The sequence below is a fragment of the Phallusia mammillata genome, chromosome 1 (assembly GCF_965637545.1).
Source record: "Phallusia mammillata chromosome 1, kaPhaMamm4.hap1.1, whole genome shotgun sequence".
Lineage (NCBI taxonomy): Eukaryota > Metazoa > Chordata > Ascidiacea > Phlebobranchia > Ascidiidae > Phallusia > Phallusia mammillata.
In genome coordinates this window covers 34,597,033-34,618,954 of record NC_137252.1, presented here as the reverse complement: position 1 = coordinate 34,618,954, position 21,922 = coordinate 34,597,033, and the positions used below count along the sequence as shown (strand labels likewise).

General features: G+C 35.2%; 1 protein-coding gene across 1 annotated transcript in view; it reads left to right on the top strand.

The window, feature by feature from the left end:
• The first annotated feature begins 109 nt into the window (after nucleotides 1-109).
• Nucleotides 110-21,922, top strand: part of LOC145204149 (serine/threonine-protein kinase SMG1-like) — a 46,254-nt gene continuing 24,441 nt past the window's right edge. The window contains exons 1-33 of the mRNA XM_080076601.1: nucleotides 110-218; nucleotides 818-966; nucleotides 1,277-1,423; nucleotides 1,807-1,924; nucleotides 2,433-2,539; nucleotides 2,974-3,067; nucleotides 4,404-4,501; nucleotides 4,799-4,972; nucleotides 5,472-5,687; nucleotides 6,416-6,594; nucleotides 7,637-7,782; nucleotides 8,353-8,483; nucleotides 8,896-9,026; nucleotides 9,619-9,798; nucleotides 10,269-10,384; nucleotides 11,017-11,236; nucleotides 11,616-11,822; nucleotides 12,345-12,577; nucleotides 13,246-13,469; nucleotides 14,045-14,209; nucleotides 14,876-15,036; nucleotides 15,367-15,505; nucleotides 15,858-15,967; nucleotides 16,341-16,541; nucleotides 16,699-16,849; nucleotides 17,267-17,383; nucleotides 17,730-17,857; nucleotides 17,980-18,155; nucleotides 18,380-18,485; nucleotides 18,793-18,911; nucleotides 19,920-20,049; nucleotides 20,708-20,849; nucleotides 21,518-21,763. Of these exons, the coding sequence (XP_079932727.1) occupies nucleotides 173-218; nucleotides 818-966; nucleotides 1,277-1,423; nucleotides 1,807-1,924; nucleotides 2,433-2,539; nucleotides 2,974-3,067; nucleotides 4,404-4,501; nucleotides 4,799-4,972; nucleotides 5,472-5,687; nucleotides 6,416-6,594; nucleotides 7,637-7,782; nucleotides 8,353-8,483; nucleotides 8,896-9,026; nucleotides 9,619-9,798; nucleotides 10,269-10,384; nucleotides 11,017-11,236; nucleotides 11,616-11,822; nucleotides 12,345-12,577; nucleotides 13,246-13,469; nucleotides 14,045-14,209; nucleotides 14,876-15,036; nucleotides 15,367-15,505; nucleotides 15,858-15,967; nucleotides 16,341-16,541; nucleotides 16,699-16,849; nucleotides 17,267-17,383; nucleotides 17,730-17,857; nucleotides 17,980-18,155; nucleotides 18,380-18,485; nucleotides 18,793-18,911; nucleotides 19,920-20,049; nucleotides 20,708-20,849; nucleotides 21,518-21,763 (5,007 nt within the window). The 5' untranslated portion in view covers nucleotides 110-172. The remainder of the gene's footprint in view (nucleotides 219-817; nucleotides 967-1,276; nucleotides 1,424-1,806; nucleotides 1,925-2,432; nucleotides 2,540-2,973; nucleotides 3,068-4,403; nucleotides 4,502-4,798; nucleotides 4,973-5,471; nucleotides 5,688-6,415; nucleotides 6,595-7,636; nucleotides 7,783-8,352; nucleotides 8,484-8,895; nucleotides 9,027-9,618; nucleotides 9,799-10,268; nucleotides 10,385-11,016; nucleotides 11,237-11,615; nucleotides 11,823-12,344; nucleotides 12,578-13,245; nucleotides 13,470-14,044; nucleotides 14,210-14,875; nucleotides 15,037-15,366; nucleotides 15,506-15,857; nucleotides 15,968-16,340; nucleotides 16,542-16,698; nucleotides 16,850-17,266; nucleotides 17,384-17,729; nucleotides 17,858-17,979; nucleotides 18,156-18,379; nucleotides 18,486-18,792; nucleotides 18,912-19,919; nucleotides 20,050-20,707; nucleotides 20,850-21,517; nucleotides 21,764-21,922) is intronic.

Below are 21,922 nucleotides of genomic sequence, written 5' to 3'. Positions count from 1 at the left end.
TGACACCGTTTTTCTTGTTGCATAAGAGCTATTGTCAAATAATTTATTGCATATACCAGCAATAATTTAACAAATATTATTTAATAAATGGGGTTTTGCATTGCAGGAATTTTTTGCTTTTTGTTAAATATTTAGTCAATTTTGTACAATAGTGACATGAAGAAAAAACTCAATGTTGATCCTAAAGAATGCTGGAGCTGACATGCGGCATTACCGAGGTAATTCCTGTTCAAAGATAAACTTTTAGCTTTTTTGTTTATTGCTAAATAATTGTCATTTCATAGAACCACAATTATGGGGTTTAACGAAGAAAATCACTGCCTGATGTGGCCCCTTACATCACTGATGATGACATAAGCATTTGCCAAAACATTTTAACAATAAAGCATGTCACTTTTCATGTCTATTTTGGGCCATTAGTTTCCCTAACTTATGAACAGATCCATCTATAGCAGGGGAGGCCAACCTTTGTTACTGTAGGGCCAATTATAAATGTCAAAATTGGATCGAGGGCCGCACCTGTGCATCACACAAAGTGATTTTGCTTTGTTGCTTACCAAATATGCTTAACTACAAGTATAATTCATATTTGATTCTAGCCACATTTTGGCCAGATCGCAGAAAACTAGCATCAATCGCTTTAATCTGCTCAAAAATATGTAATAATTGGACTCGTTTGACAGTACTTTTGAAATCCAAGCGTCTCTGCGGGCCGCACAAGCTTTAATGAAGGGTCGCATGCGGGCCGCAGGTTACCCACCCCTGGTCTATAGTGCTCCATAATTATGAGGATTGATGAGTTTATTCTCTGCTTTAGATCGCAACTTCCACAGTTCCAGCCACAGCGACGATGCCAACCTATGGGTTCTCATACAGCGAGTTTGTCGACGTGAGGACGAGAAAGATCGACGACTGCAAGCTGCATCGCAACTACAGGAGTTTGTCATCAAACCTGACAATAAGCAGGTTGGTTTTATCTGCATCTCTTCCCCCAAAAAATTATAAAAAAAATGTGATGCTTGTCCAAAGTATGGACAGAAGAAGGCATTGCAGAAAACATTTGTACATCACTCTTTTGATTCTGAAAAAGATATGGTCTTAAAGAATAACGGGACAAACTAGCCAAGGATAGCCACTTTACTTAAAAGGTTTGGGTGAATTAGACAAGGATAGCCAATTTACTCAAAAGCTTGGTTGAATTAGCCAAGAATAGCCACTATATTAAAAAAATGTAACCAACACAGTTGTCTTATTTAACAACAAACTTTTTCATCAGGTATTGTCCCGATGTCTGGAGCAAGTCTTGAATTCTCTCATCGATGTTTTCTTTGAGAGAAGTGGAGTGACTTTACAGAAAGATGTGGCAAATGTCATCGGGCTAATCGGACACCACATGGCCCAGGATGCTTATGCATTTTTCCAGGTAACTATGGAAGTAGTTGTGTTGTTGTGTTTTAAAGGTAACAGAACCTTTTTGGGTCTTAAACCATGTAACATAATACTCCAGATCAGATGTTTTTAAATAAGAGTTGCAACATTTTTGTACTTCATTTTGTATTAGCAAAGTTTCCGGCTCAAACCAAATAACTCTTTAAATTAAAATGTAGCACCATGCTTTTGCATGCCTTTGTATCACATTGCATATGTTTTAAATAATAAAAATAAATAATTTTTAAGTCTTGCTCTGTATTTTTTTACAGTATTCAAAGGTAAAAGGGCTTATGGCTAGAATATTTTGCCTGACACTATTTTAGTGAGTTGTTTTTATTCAAATCTATTATGTTTGTGTTGTTTTTTTAATCCCAGTGGATGTTGAGACAGTTTCAAAACATCGCAAATGACAACGTCCGCAATTATCTGCTTGAAAGTCTTCACAAATTGCTACAACTTGATTTGGAGGAAAGAAAGTTTGCAAATGTCATAAGTAAGATTGCAGGATATTTCAGCAAAAGAATTGTAATTGTAGGTTTAGGGTTAAAGTCATTTGCTCTGCTCTATATGTGGGTTTGATTTTTATTTGTCAGTTAGTAGTCTTTTTCTGCCAATTTGAAAAAAATAATCATTTGTGATGAATAATATTATATTTTTTGCAATCTTTGCCACATACAGGGTTTTTTTAAGGTTTGGTTTGGGTGACCGCTAAGTAGTTTTAAGAGACCGCAAGTGTTTCATTTAAATACCAAAAAATAGCCATATTTGCTTTAAGCCAAATTTTGGGAAACCGCTGGAGAAATTTAAAAACACCTTAAAAAAAACACTGGCCACATATTTCAACAGCGGATTTATTGAATCTAAAGTATTTTGAAAATAAATTTGAGCCTGAAGATTGCTATTAGTTTAAGTACTTTTGTGTTTTTTTGCACAGGAAAAGTCAGTTTTTGTTCGGTTGTTTTGTTGGTTAATTACAAGTTTTAAGTTGCATTTATGTACAGTGATGTTGATGGACGAACTCCAGGCAGCCCTTGGTAACATTGATTCCCCCGATCAACTTCACATCTGCATTAATCCACTCGTTCTTATTGCTCAGAATTATCCAGCGGTAAATATTACTTGTTAATTTTATTGACCACAAAACAGTTCTGTTAATTCTATTGTGCAAGTCCAACATTTGTTAAAAAAATGTCCAAGTAAACGTAAAAACAGTAAAAAAACTTCAAACTGATATGTTTTTAACAAGGATCTTTTTAGCAGCAACCTATGTTCCTATTATTTGATAAATTAATCATTAAAGAAAATAAGGGTTTGAATTTTGGCCTTTCAACTATTGTCCTTCAGAGTTTACAAATAATCGCACCATTTTTATACCGTAACCAATTAGCACAAACACATGTGTGGGGTTTTTGCTTGCAATCATGTTAGTTGGTCAAATGGTGCGTATAGTAAATCAGGAAATATAACATAAAATAGAATAATATAAAAGGTCGCTTTTTTAGTTTCACAATGGTTTAAATTTTATCACTTTTTTGTCTTCAGGCTTTTTCTCGACATTTTCGAGACACTGTTGACATCTTGGTTGGCTGGCACATTGACCACACACAAAAAATTGATTTGACATTGTTTGTATCAAGTAAGTTTCAAAACTAAGATGTTTTCAATTAACTGATGTGCATAATTTGGAGGATATTTCTGTAAAAAGTTGGTAACTCTCCTCTGTAATGGTGCAACTGCTCAGCTTAAATGAAACTATATTACCTAGTGATGGGACGATACCAGGTTTTGAAGCGAGTATCGATACCGAGTACAAGTACCACATGTATATACCTTCGATACCGAGTACGATTACCGAGTACTTAAGTGTAGTGTTGTACTTAGTTGTATATCACTGGCTGATTTATCTGCCATGGTCTGGGTACAGGCGTGCACAGACACATGCCGAAAAATGTAATCTCCACGTGATAGCGAAAAAGATATACGTAAACTGGTGGGACTTTTTCCAATTTTGTGCTGTCCGAAACAAATATTGACATAAAGTTGCCCGTATTCTTATGGTGTAAATTGGCTTTCTGTACTCGCACGTTGGTATCAAAAACTGAGACAAAAAATTTCGATACCGAGTACGAGTATCGATACCGAGTACAAGTACCACATGTATATACCTTCGATACCGAGTACGATTACCGAGTACTTAAGTGTAGTGTTGTACTTAGTTGTATATCACTGGCTGATTTATCTGCCATGGTCTGGGTACAGGCGTGCACAGACACATGCCGAAAAATGTAATCTCCACGTGATAGCGAAAAAGATATACGTAAACTGGTGGGACTTTTTCCAATTTTGTGCTGTCCGAAACAAATATTGACATAAAGTTGCCCGTATTCTTATGGTGTAAATTGGCTTTCTGTACTCGCACGTTGGTATCAAAAACTGAGACAAAAAATTTCGATACCGAGTACCGGGTACTCGTCCCATCACTAATATTACAAGTAGTGCAGTAAACCTAAACCGGGTTTGGTTAATCCAAATCTTCGCCTAATTCAAAACTCAAGGTACAAATGATTGGTAGTGTGGAAATACTTTAACTTGACTAACGGACATCGGTTAATCTGAATCTTCGCCTAAACCGGACAATTTTTTTGGTCTAAACTGGTTTAACCAAGGTTTTCTGTATTTTACTATGCAATGTAAAAGAATGAACCTAACTAGAGGCATTGTTGCTTCCAATTGAAACCCTTCAAACATTACATATATTTGAGTACCACAAGGGCAGACAAACAAAATGTTTAACTTAAAAACACCATTTTATAGCAAACAATATGAGAATGTACACCATTCAAACATGCGTTACCTTTATATATAGCTGATTGTTACATGTTGCATGACAATTATTGGAGTGTATGTGTTCAGTCTGATATGCTTAACTCACATCCCTGTAATTTTATGGTTAAATTTTTTTGTATTTTCAGAATCACTGGTTAATCTTCACGCTCATTGGCTCACTGATCTACAATTTTCTCTCACTCTTTTAAGCCAGTTTCTTGAAGACATGGAAGCATATGCTGAGGTTTGTATGATCAACAAATATGATTAAAATCACTTTCATATATTTACCTGTTGATGTTCACAATGTAAACATGGTTGGTACACTGTATTTTAAGTTGCATTTTTATGTATATATTAGCTATAAGGTTTTGTTTTTAAACTATTTACTATAGATCTGATAGCTCTTATTATTGGACTTACTTAAATTTTAGAAAAAAAATGTACATTTATTTGTTGCAAGTATGGCGAATAATGTATGGGAAAAATATATTTCAAAATTTACACTTTAGGCTTTTTAGTATTTTGTGAATTTTTTTAGGACTTTCACAAACTACAGAATGGTGATTTATCTGACGACGGAAAATCTTCAATCGATTCTTGTCTGCCGAAGATGGCAGCGCTGATGCGAGCATTCTCAACTGTGGTTCGAAGTATCGGGCCTGTGTTTCATGCAAATAATGGACCTCCAATTACAGAAAGCTTTATACTTGAGGTAGATCAAATTTTTTGCGATAATATTTTTTTTAAATATTGAACAGTGCAAAAATTAGTTTAGCTTTGAAATTAAAGGAGTTTGGTCTGACTTTCTTGATAAAACAACTTTTTGCTTTGATCTTTAAATCCCCCCAAAAATGCAATGTTTATTTAATGATACTGAACTAACTTTATGATAAGGGATTTATACTTGAGGTAGGTCAGTTTTTTAATTTTGAATACTGAATAGTGTGAAAGTTAGTTTAGCGTGAAATTGAAGTAATTTTGTTTGACTATTCATAAAATAACCCAAAAAATGCAGCCCCTATCTAATGTTATTGGACTGACTTGATGACAAGAGCTTTTAAGAACAATGCTAAACCTCACAGATCTTATTTGTTACCAAAGCGTTGAAAATATAAGGAGGTTTGAACAAGAATAGTTTGAAAACCACATAAACAGCAACCGAAGCTTTAAAATTTTAAATTTTTACAAACTCTTAAATATTTTTGGTGCAGACCCTTCAGCGAATCATAATATGTGCTCAACTTGCTGGCGACGGCTCGATCGCTGTAACTTGTGCCGCTGATGAATGTGCTCGTCTGCTCCTTGGCGCTGTCCAGTGGCGAAAAGAGGAAATGTTGTCCGAATCTTTGCTGACATACGCTGTACACGCTGTGGAGAAATCAAGGAGTGAACCTAGACTATTACTTGTCCTGGATTTTATTACTGTGGTAAGTTGGAACTTTCGAAACTTGATAGTGTTTTTAGTTACATGTGAGCTTTTAACAAAGTTTGTGTACGAGAAACTACTTCTCCAAAACCCCATGTATGTGATAGAGTATTAGCTCATTTCATAAAGTGTATTCAGAGTGGAAACCATTTTAACATTGTATTTCCACAAACAATCACTTGTAACACTATTTACGGATCTGTTCATAAGTTTAATGGTGAAAATAACGGCCCAAATAGGCCGACACTTTTGAACAATAAAGCATGCAGCTTTTTACGTCTTTTTGGGCCGTTATTTTCACCATTAAACTTAATCACTTGTACTTGTAGGCGCTAACTGTCCGAAGACACAAAAATTCCTGCTTAAACTGGAGTAGACATTTAATTCTCTTAGGTTTGGCTCAGTGAACTGGTCTGAACCCTTTGCCCTTTTACTGGGGTTCACAAAAGTTTTTGACAAACAATAAAAAGTAAATCACTTATTTGAAATCAAAAGTAAATTTCCTCGACCAATGTTTTTCATGTTTTTGGTATTTCAATCCTGACCTAAGTATAGATTTTATGTGCTTGTAAAAATATGGCATAAACTTTAGTCACTTTACCTTTAAAATCTACAAATAAGAAAACAGAAAACAAAGAGATTAATAAGCCATACGCTATTAGTACAAGTTTTAACCTCTGTTGTTGCAAATGTTATTTAGTTTTTTTAACTTTAATTCTTTTTATTAAGATGGTTCAAGAAGTTGGATCAGCTCTTCCTCCGTGGTTTATTCAAGGATTACTTGGACCGAGCTGTCGACTTCTCTCGCTGAAACACGCAAGAAATCCTAAACTATGCAGCGAACTTCTTGCTCTCTACCAAGCTTGTCTGGTTGTGAAGAGCGTCCCACTTCTGCAGACAGCATACAGGTTTACATGGTTGTTATGTTTTTGGGCTCTATTTTCTCTGTCTTAGGCAGGTTTGTTTGATTAAAAAAAGCATAAATTTACACATGTGATAGATATTTAGCCAAAGTATAAAAAACAGTTTACCTATAGGTCTCCACATGTTTATTTTATCCATGCTTTATGTTAAAGTGAAGGTCACAAAATTTGTTCACTGTCATGTCAGCTCCTAGAGCAGTGGTTCCCAACCTGGGGTTCGCGGACCCCCAAGGGGTCCGTGAGATGGTTTCAGGGGGTCCGTGGAGACAAATATTTGCAGTAGCATTAACAACAGTACAATATTTGTAAGTTCCCAAACCGTTTTTACAATCCTGTATATAAGTGCAAACTGTTTATCAAACCCTATGATTCAGAAAACTTGTGATTGTTACCTCCATTGTGACATCACAACACACATTAACAATAGAATTCTTTGCGCTTTGTTTTAAGTATTGTACACCAGAAAATATATCTCCTTTAGTGGATTGACTACTACAGTACAGAGCTTTATTGAGATTAAAGGATTGTGAAGGTTGATTAAAATTCTGACCCCACAAAAAAGTATAATAACGTATAATGCAGGAAACGAAAAAAGACTAAATTACGTTGGGGGTCCGCGGACCGATAAAATTTATAAAAGGGGTCCGTGACTACAAAAAGGTTGGGAACCACTGTCCTAGAGTAAAGAAAATATTGTTAAAATTGAATAGTTTGAGTGTAGTAGTTACTTGGAAAAATATGTTTGTAAGTCTCTTTGGATTTTTACATACTTTTATTGACAAAAAGCAGTATAAGTCCCTCATCTATTTTGTTAAATGTAAGTGACATTTTTCATTCTAAGCAAAAAGTGTTGTATTGTTGTTTGGTTTGGACATCAATGGCATACAAATACAAACTGATTGAGCACCGAGCATCAAAAGCAGCGTTGCTCGGTGCCGAGTACTTGGGTACTGACTCCGCTTAGCCCATCCCTACTGCACACTATAAGAAATTTAAAAATATTGATGTTATACTTCTGCATTCATAGACATGTGGCTGGTGAACTGCAACATGCGATCAACAAGCTTCTTGCCGTTCACGCTCGACAATCTTCTGACGATGAAAATCTGAAGCTCAACTTTATTCCTGACAATCCGTTTGAATCTGACTCACAATCTCCAGATGCTGACCAAGGTGAAGTTAGCAAACAACTTTTATTTCTGGGTGTTACCTGGTTGTTGTCTTCGCAAAAGCTTTAAGCATGCCTTATATGGACACAAAACAAGAAAACTACATTGTACAGTTTTAACTTCTACTATAATTGTTCTTGGTTAGTTGTAACTTCGCAAAAAGTTTAGCCTTTAGTGAAAAGTTCAGTGAAACTAGCAAACAAGTTTTATTTCATGTTATACCTATTGCTGTTCAGTGTTTGATTAAAACCAAAAACTAAACAAACTAAATTCTAAACAAACTAAATTCTAAACAAAACTAAACAAAATTCTTTACCTTACAGTTAAAATATTTCTGTTTAAAATCTGGATTTTTTAGGAAATATATTTTGGTCTATGTCCATCTTAGCACAGAATAAATATTGCAGTTAACTTCTATGATAACTTTACATTTAAAAAAACATTTTTTTTCAAGTGCTTTGTACATTTATTAAAAAAGATAAATTTATCATAAAAATATACAAAATTTTGTGGCATGGCAAACATGAGTGATATATTTTTCTAAAATTTAATTTGTGATTTTTCACCAATTTAGACAAACCTGCTGACAATCTGTTTGAAGTTGACCTCATCGGTGGATCGAATGATGAAAAACTTTTGAAAACAGCGATATTTGACGTCGTGGCTCTGCACGAAATAGCTGATGCGAAAAATTCTCTCATTGGGGTAAACCACATTTATTTAACATCAATTTATTACTTTGACTTAATAATAGAATTTGCTGTTTGCCAAACGAATGCTTGAATAAACCTTATGTTAATAACTTAAGTTTATGCAATGGTCATGTCATTTTTTAGTCATACATGTATATGTTTTTTTGCTTATCATACTGTGTTGATACCTTTATAATATATTTATATATCTTTCGGCTTGACAGTCACATTTGAAATGGAATGCTAAAACATCAATATTTTTTGTTTAAATTACATTTTTAAATAGAGTTCTGTTTGATTTAAACTTCGTTTCAGATGTAGCAAAATTCAATAAAATAATGATATTTCTTGTCAATTAAAGTTACAACAATTTTTTTTAAATCAATACTCTATTACACATTTGAAAAACTTTTTTTTGATTTTAGATGTACGCCCTTTCCCCAAGCATCTTCAATCTTCTGCACAGCGGACTACAAGCAGTTCACACCCATCTATCGGCTCTTTTCCCTGAACTTCAGTATTCTATTCTGCACACTCTGTATTCACATTGTCAAAGGTAAAGTGTGCGACATTTTAACAACCTTATTGCTTTGCTTTTAAAATATGAAGGTTATTATGTAGAGTTGATGAATTGCTTGTACCTTGTAATATAACTTGCATTGTAAATTCAACATAATTTTGAATGTATTAAAATCTGAATGTGAAATGTTTTGCAAACCACTAATGAAGTCCTTTCATTTTTGCACCACTTTTTTCCTATTTTTACTGCAACAAAATGTAATGTATTCATCTTGATATTTTGGTCATGAGTTATAAGTTAACATGGTAATAAACCCAAAAGTAAAAACTTGGGAGTTACTGCTTTAGGGCTTAATAATAACAAGGAAAAATTTGCTGGTTAAATTTAGGGGTGAAAAACTTAAAAAAACAAAAAAAAAAACGAGCAAATTTTCAGCATGCAAAAATTTCTGTTATCGTCAATATTTGCAGTGGGGTAAAATAAGAGAAAAAAATTTTGATAAAAAAGACTTTATTTCTAAAAGTTTTGTTCTTTTCAATTCTGTACAAGTCAAAGTAGTTAGCTATCGGATTTTCCAGCAATTGATATATGTCATACAATCTCTATAAAACACAAATAATTTTTACAGACACAAAAACTTTCTGAGCAGTTTCCTTGGTGGTCCCCCAGTGCCCCCCGTTGACCCCGGTGGGGGAGGGGGAGGGGGCTTCATGGACAATGTCACCACGGCAACACATCACCATTATCCGAGTATTCTAGAATTACTGAGTAAACTTCTTATTCAGAAAACGACTTCATCTGATGCAAGGTTTTAAAAAAATTGACTGCTTGTGTTTTTGCTTTTCGAGAGTCAGGCTCTGTCATAAAATATTTCAATTTATTATTGTTATAATTAAGAAAAATAGTTTAAAACTGAAGACACCAAGCAAAGGGAGAAATCATGTTTTCAGTGAAATATCTAAACAAAAGTTCTAGATGAGTAAACAATGAGATACTAATCAAGTACACTTTCTAACTTTTGTTGAAAATTTTTTTGTCACGTTAACAACTGTAAATACATTTGTATGAGCATTTTGTTACTGGAATAAGTCCCTAAAAGTAAAAAAAAACACTTGGGAGTCAAGCATTCATGACAATTAATTTCTGCACCCTTCAATGTAAAATACATTACACCTGCAAATGGCCAGGATGGTCTGTGAACCGTTTATGTGACAAGGCAATCCTACAAAATCACATAATATAGTGTTATCATGAATTTCTTTTTTTAACATTTAACAGAACTTTACTGATGCACTGGACCAAGGAAATAATGGAAAGATTGAAGACAAGTAAAGATGTATCTCTGCTCACTGTCCCTTCATTTGCTCCTCTCATGCATTCACTCGCAACAGTTGGTAGGTTGACATGATAAAATCTGTATTGCACTGCCTGTAATAAATTATGTAATATCCAACTCCTTATGTCCTTATGGGAAGGGTCACAGTAAATAGTTTACAATAGGCCTACTTGTGAAGAATGATAAATTGATATAATACTGTCACATAGAAACAATACAAAACAGTATGAAGTCACATGATGTGAGTACGCTACACTTTTTTCCTTGAGCCCATGTTACTTAGCACTCTAGTTCACAGGCTAATCCAGTGGTTCCCAACCAGGGAGGAATTTTAAAACTTGAGGGAAGAAATTTACTTTAATTTTTACATGTGGTTTGTAAATAGACACTTTTGCTCCCAAAATATAAAATGTGAAGTTGTTAAATGACCCAATTTTAAATGGTATTTTTATGGTTTAGCATCTACTATGTATTCTATCAGGGAGTAATGAAAATGTTTTAAATTGTTAAGGGAGGAATATTTCGATAATGGTTGTGAACCTCTGTCCACAATCTTGCTAAATTAAAAAAAATAACAAACATGCCCTTTTTTATTGTGGTGCATTTTTAGTGAATCTCAAAAGCTGAGCTGAAGCAAAAATAGTCTTAGTAAAAAAAACACAAACATAAACTTATGTGTTATTTGCTCAGGTGTGAACACCAACCCGAAGGATTGTATTCTGGCTGCAAGTTGCCTCCAGTTGGCGCTAACGGTCACTTCTACGCCGGCTGCATCTGTTCTTCCTGTCACCGCGACCTTGCACGACCTTGTCACACAAACATGTCTGGTGCAAGTTTGGAATATGGATTACAATGTGAGAAAGGCCTTCGCTGAATTGCTTTCATTCGTGCCTGTTGATAAAGTGCTGAGGTGAGCATATGTATGTTTATGGAAAAGTTGCCATTGACTAAGTTTAATTCTTGTTTTTAGTGGGAAGGTTTGGGAAACACAAATTTGGTTGTTAGAAGATTAAGTAATGTTACTGTTTCTGATCAAAATGCATTGCTAGCAAGCAGTGTTATTTGGCATAAATGCAAAATTCTACTAAATGCTGGGTGTTTAAATCGCCCTTTGAAACAACTTAAAACAAAGAAATAATCGGTTTGAAAGTTTATCAAATACCTATGTTTTTTATGCTTGGTAGAACTGCTGTGGTTATATGTATTTTGTTTTCCTAAATATTACTTAGGTTTTTCGACCCATCCTTAATTAAACTTTCTGAAAAATTCCACGAAACTTTATTTTTCAGTTATGGTGGCAACAAACACGACACAAACCGACTTTTCAAAACCACCAAGCCAAGTAAGCACATCATGCACAAAACTCTGTCTGTGTACGGCCACCGGGAGTGCTGGAGTGCCAAGCGTGTCGTGATGAGTAAACTGGGTGAAAGCAATTTTCATGCTCATCATTTCAAGGATCTCATGAGTCGGTTGCTTAAGATGACTTCTTTGGGGTGAGTTAAGTTTGAATGAAAAGGTAGTAACCAAAAATGTCTGTAATTTTACAAGGGTTTGTGGTTATTTTTGCATTTTGAGTCATATTTTTTAATTTTTTTGTTCTGGTGTCACATTCAGTTCTCATAGCTGCTGGTTTTTAAATCAAGCGTGTGAAATATGTTTCTTTTTTGTGTGGGAAGGGACCTTAAATAGTGTTATTTGGAAAATAAGCATGTAAGATAGTATTGTAGTTTATGTTTTAATTGCGCTGATAGTTAATGTTGGAAAATTTAATTTTTGCAAAAGACAAGAAGAGCTGAAATTCTGTTACATTTATTCTACCTTTTGAAACTGAGGACTTTTGAATCAATTTAGCTGAGTCAAAACCCAACCCATCTGAGAGCTTGCACTTAGCAATTTTTACAATCAAATGAATGTTTTTTCTACATATACACAAGTTCTCTGCCAGTTTTTGTTAAGTTTGTCCAGTGCTTCTAATCAAAGCTGGTTATTATAATACCTCTTATATTGATGAACAGAAATGTGCTGGATAGCAATCTGCTGGAAAAACTCTACTGGAGCTGCCAACGACAAGATTACAGACAAATCCTCGCTGCCAGTAAGCTCCCTGAGCCATTGCTCCCTCCGCTGGCTGTGCACGATCAATCATTTGTCCTCTGGTGGGCGCTATGGAGGTCGGCAGACTACACAGTGGCCAACAAACTGAGAACACCTCTGGGCAGACCTCAAGATACTTTCACGAAAATTGAAGGTAGTTTGCTTCTTTGTAATCTTTAAGCATAAATGTTCTCAAGACATGTTTTGTAATTATGTTTTGAAGTTAAAAAACATTCTTTATAAAAATTGGGCCAGCTCTGAAGCATTCATGCAGTCCAGTGATCACAGCTAGATTTCCAGCCATATGGTAAAGTTTGGTGACTGGCTGATTCCGTACAATGCCTTCAGTGGGCCTAACATGCTGTGATTTAACTTGATATTGTTGTCATTTTCAGGTTCTTTTTGCACTAATTTGTCTACTTACTTGTAAAAAATTAAACCATTGACACAATTTTTATGAGAATGTTCATCTCTTGTTGTTATTTGTCTTAAAACCCTTCTTTGATATTCTTAATTCATCTAAACTCTACAACTAAAAATTGTAAGAACACTAAACACGGCCTTGAAAAGTAATTTAATCATGAACATTACTGCCAAAGAACTGCATATAGAATACATCATGCAGACGTTTCAACAACCTGCACTGATGATGACAACAGGGATTGTTGAAACGTATGCATGATGTATTCTATGTAAACCAGTACCTTGGCAGTTGTGTTCATGATTAAAAAAATTAAATTAGATTAAAAATCTTGCTGTCTCAAAAATCTTAATAAAATCACAGTTTCAATACTAACCCAGTCCCTTTCTTGCTCTTTTTAGGAGCTGTGAGGGAATATGAACAGAAACTAGCATCTGGTTCCGTTCCAACTGTTCTCAGCAAATCAGGAAAAGGTAAAGAGTTGTCACCGCGATCGTCCAACCTCGAAGCGTCGTTTGCTTCGCTCCAGCGACCGCACCTCATCATGCAGTTTCTGGACAATTTAGGCAAAGTTCTTTACAACGCTTACGAAGGATGTGCAGTTGCGATTCCACCACCAAATAAGGTACAAAGGGTTGTAATATGTGTAAACTACTGGTGCCAGGCATAATATCAAGCTTATAGAACTCTTCTGGCAAGTATTTTCTAAGTGCATTCAGTGTTATTTACCCTGATGAAGACGACCTGTATGAGACATTAAAAAGTCGGAATAAAATTACATTTGCTAGTAAAGCTCTATAAACTTGAGCTGTAATATGTGTTTGGAAACTTTGTTTAAACTGTGAGTGTTAATGGTTGATGACAATTCTGTGGCAGTAAAATGTAGTGATCAACCAAAGTCAATCAACCATCATATTCTGCTAGATAATTGTTGTGTCTAGCCAAGGCAGGCCAAGTGGGCTTTAAGTGAATTTTAGCCAAAACATATAGTTTGATCCAAATCCTTTCTAAGTCTGATTTGATGCATTATTTACAAAAGCTATATGTGTGTGACCTTGTACACTCTGTACAATTATTTGTCAGTTAAAAACAGACCTAAAAATAACTCAATTTTATTTTTTTCATTAACATCAAAGGCCTACCTCAGAAAGAGACAATCCAGTATCGAAATACGCTTAAGACTAGAAACTATGTTTTCAGGCGGTTAGGACATTCTTTTCCACCAACCGACAAACATGTGAACAGTGGTTGAATCGATTGCATCTTGCTATTATGAAGATTTCCCTCACATGTAGACTTCCAACACTGACTGTTCACCACGGACAGACTGTACTACATGATATGAGGCAGAAGAAAAACACATCGGTAAATTTGAACCTTAAAACTTGTGTTGTTAACTTCTTATGAATTTTATTTGGCGACAAAAAGGCTTTGTGTATTGATGAAGCAAATATAAAATTAAAAATCATAAAAAAATATTTTATACTTGGTACAGTGATAAGTTTTTAATTTTATCACTGAAATAGTTTTAGAATCTGCGGACCTATAAGGTCTCATCAGTGCATCTGGTGACAAGACATTGCCCATAGTGGCTAGTGCAGCCATCCAACGGCACTCCAGTTTGTTGGGAGTAACAGGCTTAAAAACTATGCCTCACCTATTCTGTGCGATGCCACTGGGCATAAACCACTGAGTAAACTGCAGTTTTAGATTCTTTTTGAAACATTTGGTCTTCAAATCCACAACAATTGAATGTTGTTTCATTTGACTTTGTAAGATTGTGAAAATACTGTTTGTTGGTCTTATCTTGAAAAACTCAATGATGTATATACCTGATGTGTCAGTTATTCTGGTGATGTCACAATGCCTTTTGTGGCAAAAACAACATGAACTTTTTTGGTCCCAAGAATTGTTTTGGTAATATATCTGTTAATAGTTATGTTTTTGTAGTGATATAGGACTGCTATTCAGTTTTGGGTAAACAGGAAGTCAATTAAATCTTTTTCATTTTGTGTTTTGTAACATTTTCAGGGAATTGAGTTTGAATCAGCGATTGCGATGACGGTTGAAGCATTGATCGAGATCGGATCGGTCCACAGTATCGAGGGTTTGTATCGATGGTGTCGGGAAGTCGGAGGCACCAAGCAACAGTGGGCATGGATGAAAGCTGCAAAACTCAACGCAAGTCGAAAGTAAGTTGTTGCCATGGTTATTTGTGTTGTCATGACAAAGACCTCAGTGGTTTCCAAACAGTTTTACCTATTCTCTATCTATTTGCCTCTAAACCATGATAACTCAGTTGTAGTGGTGTGTATATATTTTACGTCGTAAAAAACTAGCTTTGTGTTAACTTAATACTTAAATAGATTAAACATATGTGAAAAGCCCATTAAAGAAAATAACAAATTACAACAAAATTTTGAAGCATGACTGTGGTCTACGATGGAATGTTTTGTCCAAACAATCTGTTTGTTTTTTACTCTAAACATTCTATTTAAAGTAACTTGCAATGATTTGTTTAGTTATGAAGATGCAGCGAAGGAATACAAACAAATTCTAACTTATAAGAAACCAGTGGATAATTCAAACGGAGACAATTCACAAACTGAAAATCCATCAAAGAAATCTTTCAACCCGGCAAAGACACTTATTTCAAAACAGGTAAAGAGAATAAGCTGTTGTGTTTTGTTACCACTTGGCAACACTTTTTAATGTTTTCAACACAAGTTCAAAAAGTGTTGAAACACAAACAAATTTTTTGTCTTCTTTCCGTAAATGCTTGATACAATCCAAGATTGCTATTGTTTTTTTTTTTTAAAAAGGTTCTGTAATTACCAATTTTAGATGCAGATAATTCTAGTTAGTTGCATATTCAATTTTATTGCATTGTAAATCAGAAACTGAAGCCTCAAAAGTCTCTTGCATAAAAACTTTTCCAAATAAAAATAACTTCAATAGTCCATGGTGAGTTGCAGTGGCTGCCTTGCAACTTAACAAGATTGTTTTTGTTCAGTTAATAAAATGTTACACTGAACTATCTGATGTTGATGAATTGGAGAAATGGCTGAAAAATTCCACATCGGATGACCCGTCTAACTCCTACGTTAACCTTGATTATGTTAAGTAAGTATTGTTGTAAATATTGTTTAACATCGTATTACAGTAAAAATGAATCTGTCCAAAATTAAAGAACATTTTCCAATTTGTTTGTTTGTGTGTTCTGGTGATTTTATATGCTTTCCTTTTTTGGGTGTCTGATGTAACAATGCAGGCCTTCTGGTATTTTACAAAATCGGGCCTCACATTAACTTAAATTAAATTCATTTATAAGCTGCTATATTTGAAAATGGTAGTAACCTTAAAATGACCTTCATGCTGTTAATATGCTGTTAAACTGCTTGATTTCTCAATTCAAACAAACTGTCAAAGTGCTTTTGTTTTTTAGTTTGATTTGAGTAATTTTTCTTCTACATTTAGAAACTCTTTTTTACTTCAGGGCTCTTGGCAAATTTGATGACCTTGATATTGACCCTGCAACCGAAAGTTGTCAGGCTTACCTGAGAACAGCAGGGAAATCCCCAGGGTCCCCTAGAAATGGGGTCGTGACAGCCCCCTTGTTCTGGGACTGGTCTGACCTCTACAGAGTTTATGAAATTCAGTCGATCAACGAGCGAAGAAATCTTGCCACATCTGAGAGGTTGGAATTTTTTTAATAACTGAACTAAATCAGTAGTTTGCTATATAATAGCTATAAAAAATAAAAATGAACGTTAACTTAGGTAATTTGAGCTTTTGCTTGACTGCCTACTTAACCATGAATATTAAACATGTTTTAAAATCATGTTTTTTTGTAGTCCTGTAAAAAGTTCACTTCAATCGATGAGCAAATCCTCATTGGATTGTGTCAAGCTCTCATCCTCTTATTGGCCACCTAAAGTGGATGAGCACTTCTTCTCCATGTATGCTGTCGGTTGTGCAATTAAGAAAGCTACAGACAAAAAACAGGTAGGAGGTTAAATCTATAAACAGATTTTTTTTTTGGCTAGTTACAATCTTTGTTGTAACAAACCACTTTTAGTTTCTAACTCATAGTATGCTAGACGCTTCAGGGCTGATCCCAGTATGAATGTATTTATCTTAGGTACATTAATTAAAAAATTGAAATGGATGTTACCTTGGTGGAAATTAAATTATTTACGCTGCTAGATGAAGGGTTTGTGTTTGACATGTCACCTCAGAATACTTAGTTTTTTTTAATTCATAGCATTTCCAGGCCCCCCTTTCCCATAAGATCCTTCAATAAACCCCCATCTTTCAAACCACTGGCCAAAAATGTTGTCGGTGTTTGTGTTGTTTGGTTCCCCAACAATTTAACAAAAAGTTCAGGGAAATGACCTCACAAAAACATTTTTAATGTTTCAGGATTTTTTGCAATTTCCTTTTTCTGGAAAGTTGCTGTGTTCTGATTGGATGGCTGGGTCATGTGGTTCAAGATTGCTGTCACACATGCAGTTGAACAGTGAACAAACTGACACCAAGGTAAACACTATTTTTCAGTTTCATTCAAGCTTTATTTTAAAGTGAAAGCTACACTAACATGGATCTGTTGATCAGAGGAAAAAATGAGGGAAACATATCCAAATACATGTAAAAATCGACATGCTTTATTGTCTAAACGTTTCGGCAAATGCTCATGTCAGCATCAGTGATACGAGGGGTCACATCAGTTACACATGTTTATAACCACAGTCACATAAAGGATTGATAAAATACTGATTTGATAAACAATATTTTTGACCGTTTCATTCACCACGGAAATTAACACCAAATTTTGGCTTGTAGCCTTATTACAGAGGTTTCAAGGTTTATTGTAAATATTTTACAGAGGTTGAAACTGGTGTCAGCTTTGAGAGTGAACATTGCAAAGAGTCATAGAAAACATAACAATGTAAAGGCTGCACAGAGACTACTGATGAAGGAAATCACAAGTCTTACTGTTCAAGAAGATACGAGGTAACAAATTAACATTTTTATGTTTTTTGACCTAAATTGTGTTACAAAGAAAAATATTGTCATCGTAAATATGTTTTCTTGGTAAAATGTCCTCAACTAATCTCGTTTTTTTTCTAAAACAGCTCAAAGGACATGAAGGACCTGCTGACGTGTTGTAGAAATCTACCAGAAAATGCTGAGTCACTGTCGAGTGTAATGAATGTCAAGTACGAGTCAGCAAAGTTGCTGCATTCGACCAATCGTGTCACGGATAGTATGACACTTCTCGCAGAAACAGCAAGCAACTATCTTGAAAGTGGTAAGTCCAAGAGTATATTACTTAATTTGCTAAAAGTCAGAATTTTGAATTCGATGCAATTACATAAAGGGATTGGTGTAACAATAAATAAAAAACATAAGATTTTTGAAAACTGATTTTAAACTACATGTTGTGTTTTTTGTGTAGAGATAGTTTGAAAAGTGATAGCATTTACTTCATTTAAAAACATTTTAAAGTAGAGACTCCCACAATTTTATCAACAGGGGCAAAAACATGTGGACTTCAATGTTCAAGAAGTCTTCTAACACTCACCAAATATCTGCAAGCTGATTGGAAAAACACTGGACCACTGCTTATGGAAATTACGAAGTAGGAACATTAAACAATTTTTAAAGAAGTTGGGCAGGGATTATTGTGGTCAAACAACTTGGGCAAATACTTTGTGAACTAAATTAGGATGTTATTAACATAAAAACACACCTACTAAAATTGATATATATAATATCCTGTATCCTAAATCTTTTAACAGAAATTAAATAGTGTTTTACATTTTTTTTAGTAAAACTAAAGTTTTTCAAAAACAAGCGAAACTTAAAAAACATTTTTTTTCTTCTAAATATAAGGAATGTTAAATTGAAATAAGTTTACAATAAATTAATCCCTACTGCTTGTTTAGCTTGAATGGGAGTTCTAGCTCACCTGAAGAAAAACTTGTGAAACAATTGAAGTTCCTCGTCAACTTGGAACGACACGGTTCGTTGTCATTTGCAGCAAATCCACAACTTGTTGCGCAAGGTAACAATGGTTTTTTAAAACAGACTCTCACACATTCTAACCTAATTAAGTGTGAAAACAAGGAAAGGCGATGTCAATATAGCCAGAAAATTGTTAAAAATGTTGTTAACAGCTAAAAGTAATTTTGTCCCTTGTTTCCAAGGAGAGCATTTATATTGATTCACATTTTGTTTTCCTATTCAACTTTTACTAATTTTCTTAGATTATGAAAAATTATTTGAACTGGTTTAAATCTACGCACATGATGGATATGTATCATACATTGTGTGCTGAAAAAAATACCCCGGGCTATTCATATATTTTACTCATAAAGGCCCAAAAAAGTTCAATATTTTTTCCTGGTTTAACTTTTTAGTGTTCTCAATTAAAAGACACCATGATGTTAAGAAATGATGAAATGGGGGCGTTGGTCTTGTTTTGTAAACCTTAGAATGATTGTATGTGTGTGTGTGTTTGATTATTATTATTAGGGATGTTAGGAGATGACCATCAATCAACAAGTACAAGAAGACATCGAAATACTTAGCATAAAACTTTAACTTAATTGTTGTTGTGCCTGTAAGTGTTGTTTGTCCGACCCACAGTCCACGGCCTGAAAGTCACATGACGAGCTCAAAGTGCATCTGAGGCTCTATGGTGGCCGATGATTATACCTGGCAGTCGTGAGCTGTGGGTTATATGTACATCAGGGTGAAAGGCCCTGGTAAGACCAACATATTCCCCACTGCCTGATATGTAAAGGCGGTTTCTGATCTGTATCATGGTGTTGTTATTCCAAAGTTTTACGAATGTGATTAATTGCATAATCCTTTTGATGGCAAAGGGATGGTAAAGCCGTTTACTATCACTTGTTGCCTCAGTCTTGGCAGCTACTGCCTTCTTTCTATATTGACCCACTTTTGACCCGAATTTGTAATGTTTTTACAATTTTTTTAGCTGATTTAAAATTTTTATGGGTATCTTCTCAGGTGACACCTGAGTAAATGAAATTATTTTTATTTTTTCCAGTCAACCAGGAAATCGTGCTTGGCAGTTTGTTGAATCTCTCCACACTCCAAGCACCAGATCTGGCAAAATCTTGGTTTGCTTTGGCAGGATGGTGTTATAAGTGGGGACGAAAAATCATCGATGGTGCAAGGTGAGGCTAGCACAAAAATCATTTAAATAACTTATTTGCAAATTTAATGCAATGGAGAGGCTGCTTTTGCTACAAACAAATAGGATTGCAACGAGGTTATAGCATTGTCATTCATGTAAACTTATATTATCACTCAAATAGAATCGAAAGTAGTTGCTTTACAAACTTACCTGTAGAACACACGTACAATGGTTGACATTCAACACATTCAGAGTGAACACCAACTCAACTATAACTGAACAGACTGAGTGCAAGGTCATGTAGTGCCACTTCATGCATCAAACTTAGTGAAACAACCACTATTTAAATTAGCTAGTGCAAATTTAAATTTGACAATGCCCATCCGCATTTTGTCATCAAACCCCAACAGAACGTGTCCAGAATAGCTTTAAGAGTAAACCCCGGTTTAACTGGATTCGGTTAATACGGAATTCGGATAAAACTCGAAGTGCAAATCATGGTAAGACTTCGACATCGGTTAATCCGGATCTTCGTCTACCCCAGACTTTTGTTTTTGGTCCAAACGGGTCTGGATTAACCGGGGTTTACTGTATTTCTATAATAAGTTTTTCCGGTACATTCGCTTGTAGTTTATGACACACAAGTGTACAGTGGTTTCAAAAGCCAAAATTTAAACCTTTAAATTTGTTTTTTTTAGCACGGCCGGTTCCGTGGAATTAACAGAGGACGAAAAGAATCAAGTGAAGTCGATACTCCTGCCACTCGGTGTCGGTGAGGAGCAACTGGAGGAAGTATATGGGGTGTTGAGAAAAGCACATTGTAGCACAGCATCCATGCAGGTGAAATTGTCGTATGTTGTTATGTTATAAAACAACATTGTGGCTTAACACATAAAGCTTAAACACATTAGTCATTCCACCAGCTATAGATGTAAAGCCGCTTTAAATTATATCAGACTTGTAAGGAGCCTTAAACCAAACCAGGTCGGTTTCCAAGCTCGTCTAAATAACACAGTTTATAACTGACCTGCAGTGGGATTCGAACCCACGAAAGAAACCCATCCCCACCACAAAAAAATCACTCACAAACAGTTTGTAGAACAGTGATTCTCAACCAGGGCCCATGGCCCCCCAGGGAGGTCACGAGCTGTGTTTCGGGCGGCCACGGGTGTAGATTCACCAGAAACACCCACTAAAAGCCGTTTTCTTTTTTTACTTTATTCCCTAATTTAATCGACTATGTCACATACTATTTGTCTATATTGAGGTTAATCACGATTACAGATTCTTGTTTACTCTATTTGACCTGTTTAAAGTCGAAATTAGTGCCGAATTCCAACACGAGATTATTATTTACAGTTTTTAAGGGGGGCACAGGTCCTACAAGGTTACTTGAAGGGGGGCACGGGGCCAAAAAGTTACTTTTAGGGGGCCACGGTCCACGAAAGGTTAAAAACCACTGTTGTAGAACATTTAAACTTATATTTCCCAATTATTTGTGTCTGTAGATCGAAGGTGACACGTTGGACGATATCTCGATGAACCAGAGCGATCAGCAAAATTATCTGGTTATAAGTGAAGCAGTTTTGGAACAACTGAACTCAAGATGTGGATCATGGCTGTCTTGTGCCCCGCCTCAAATCAGTCACAGTCTGTTAGCAGTCTGGCAACATGTCTGTATGCGACTCTTCGCTCAGTACAGACTGGCGGCTCATGCTTACTTCAAGTTTCTGAGTCTTAACTCCGGAGATCAGGTCAGTATGAGATCGGAGCTGTTGAAAATAAACTTAAGAAAAAACTTGACATGAACTTGCAGCATGTTATTGTCGACGTTTTAATTACCGCTATTGAAATCGTGGTTGCTTTGTAAACTGTTGATACATTTTGCTGCAGCTAATTGTCAAGTCATTTAT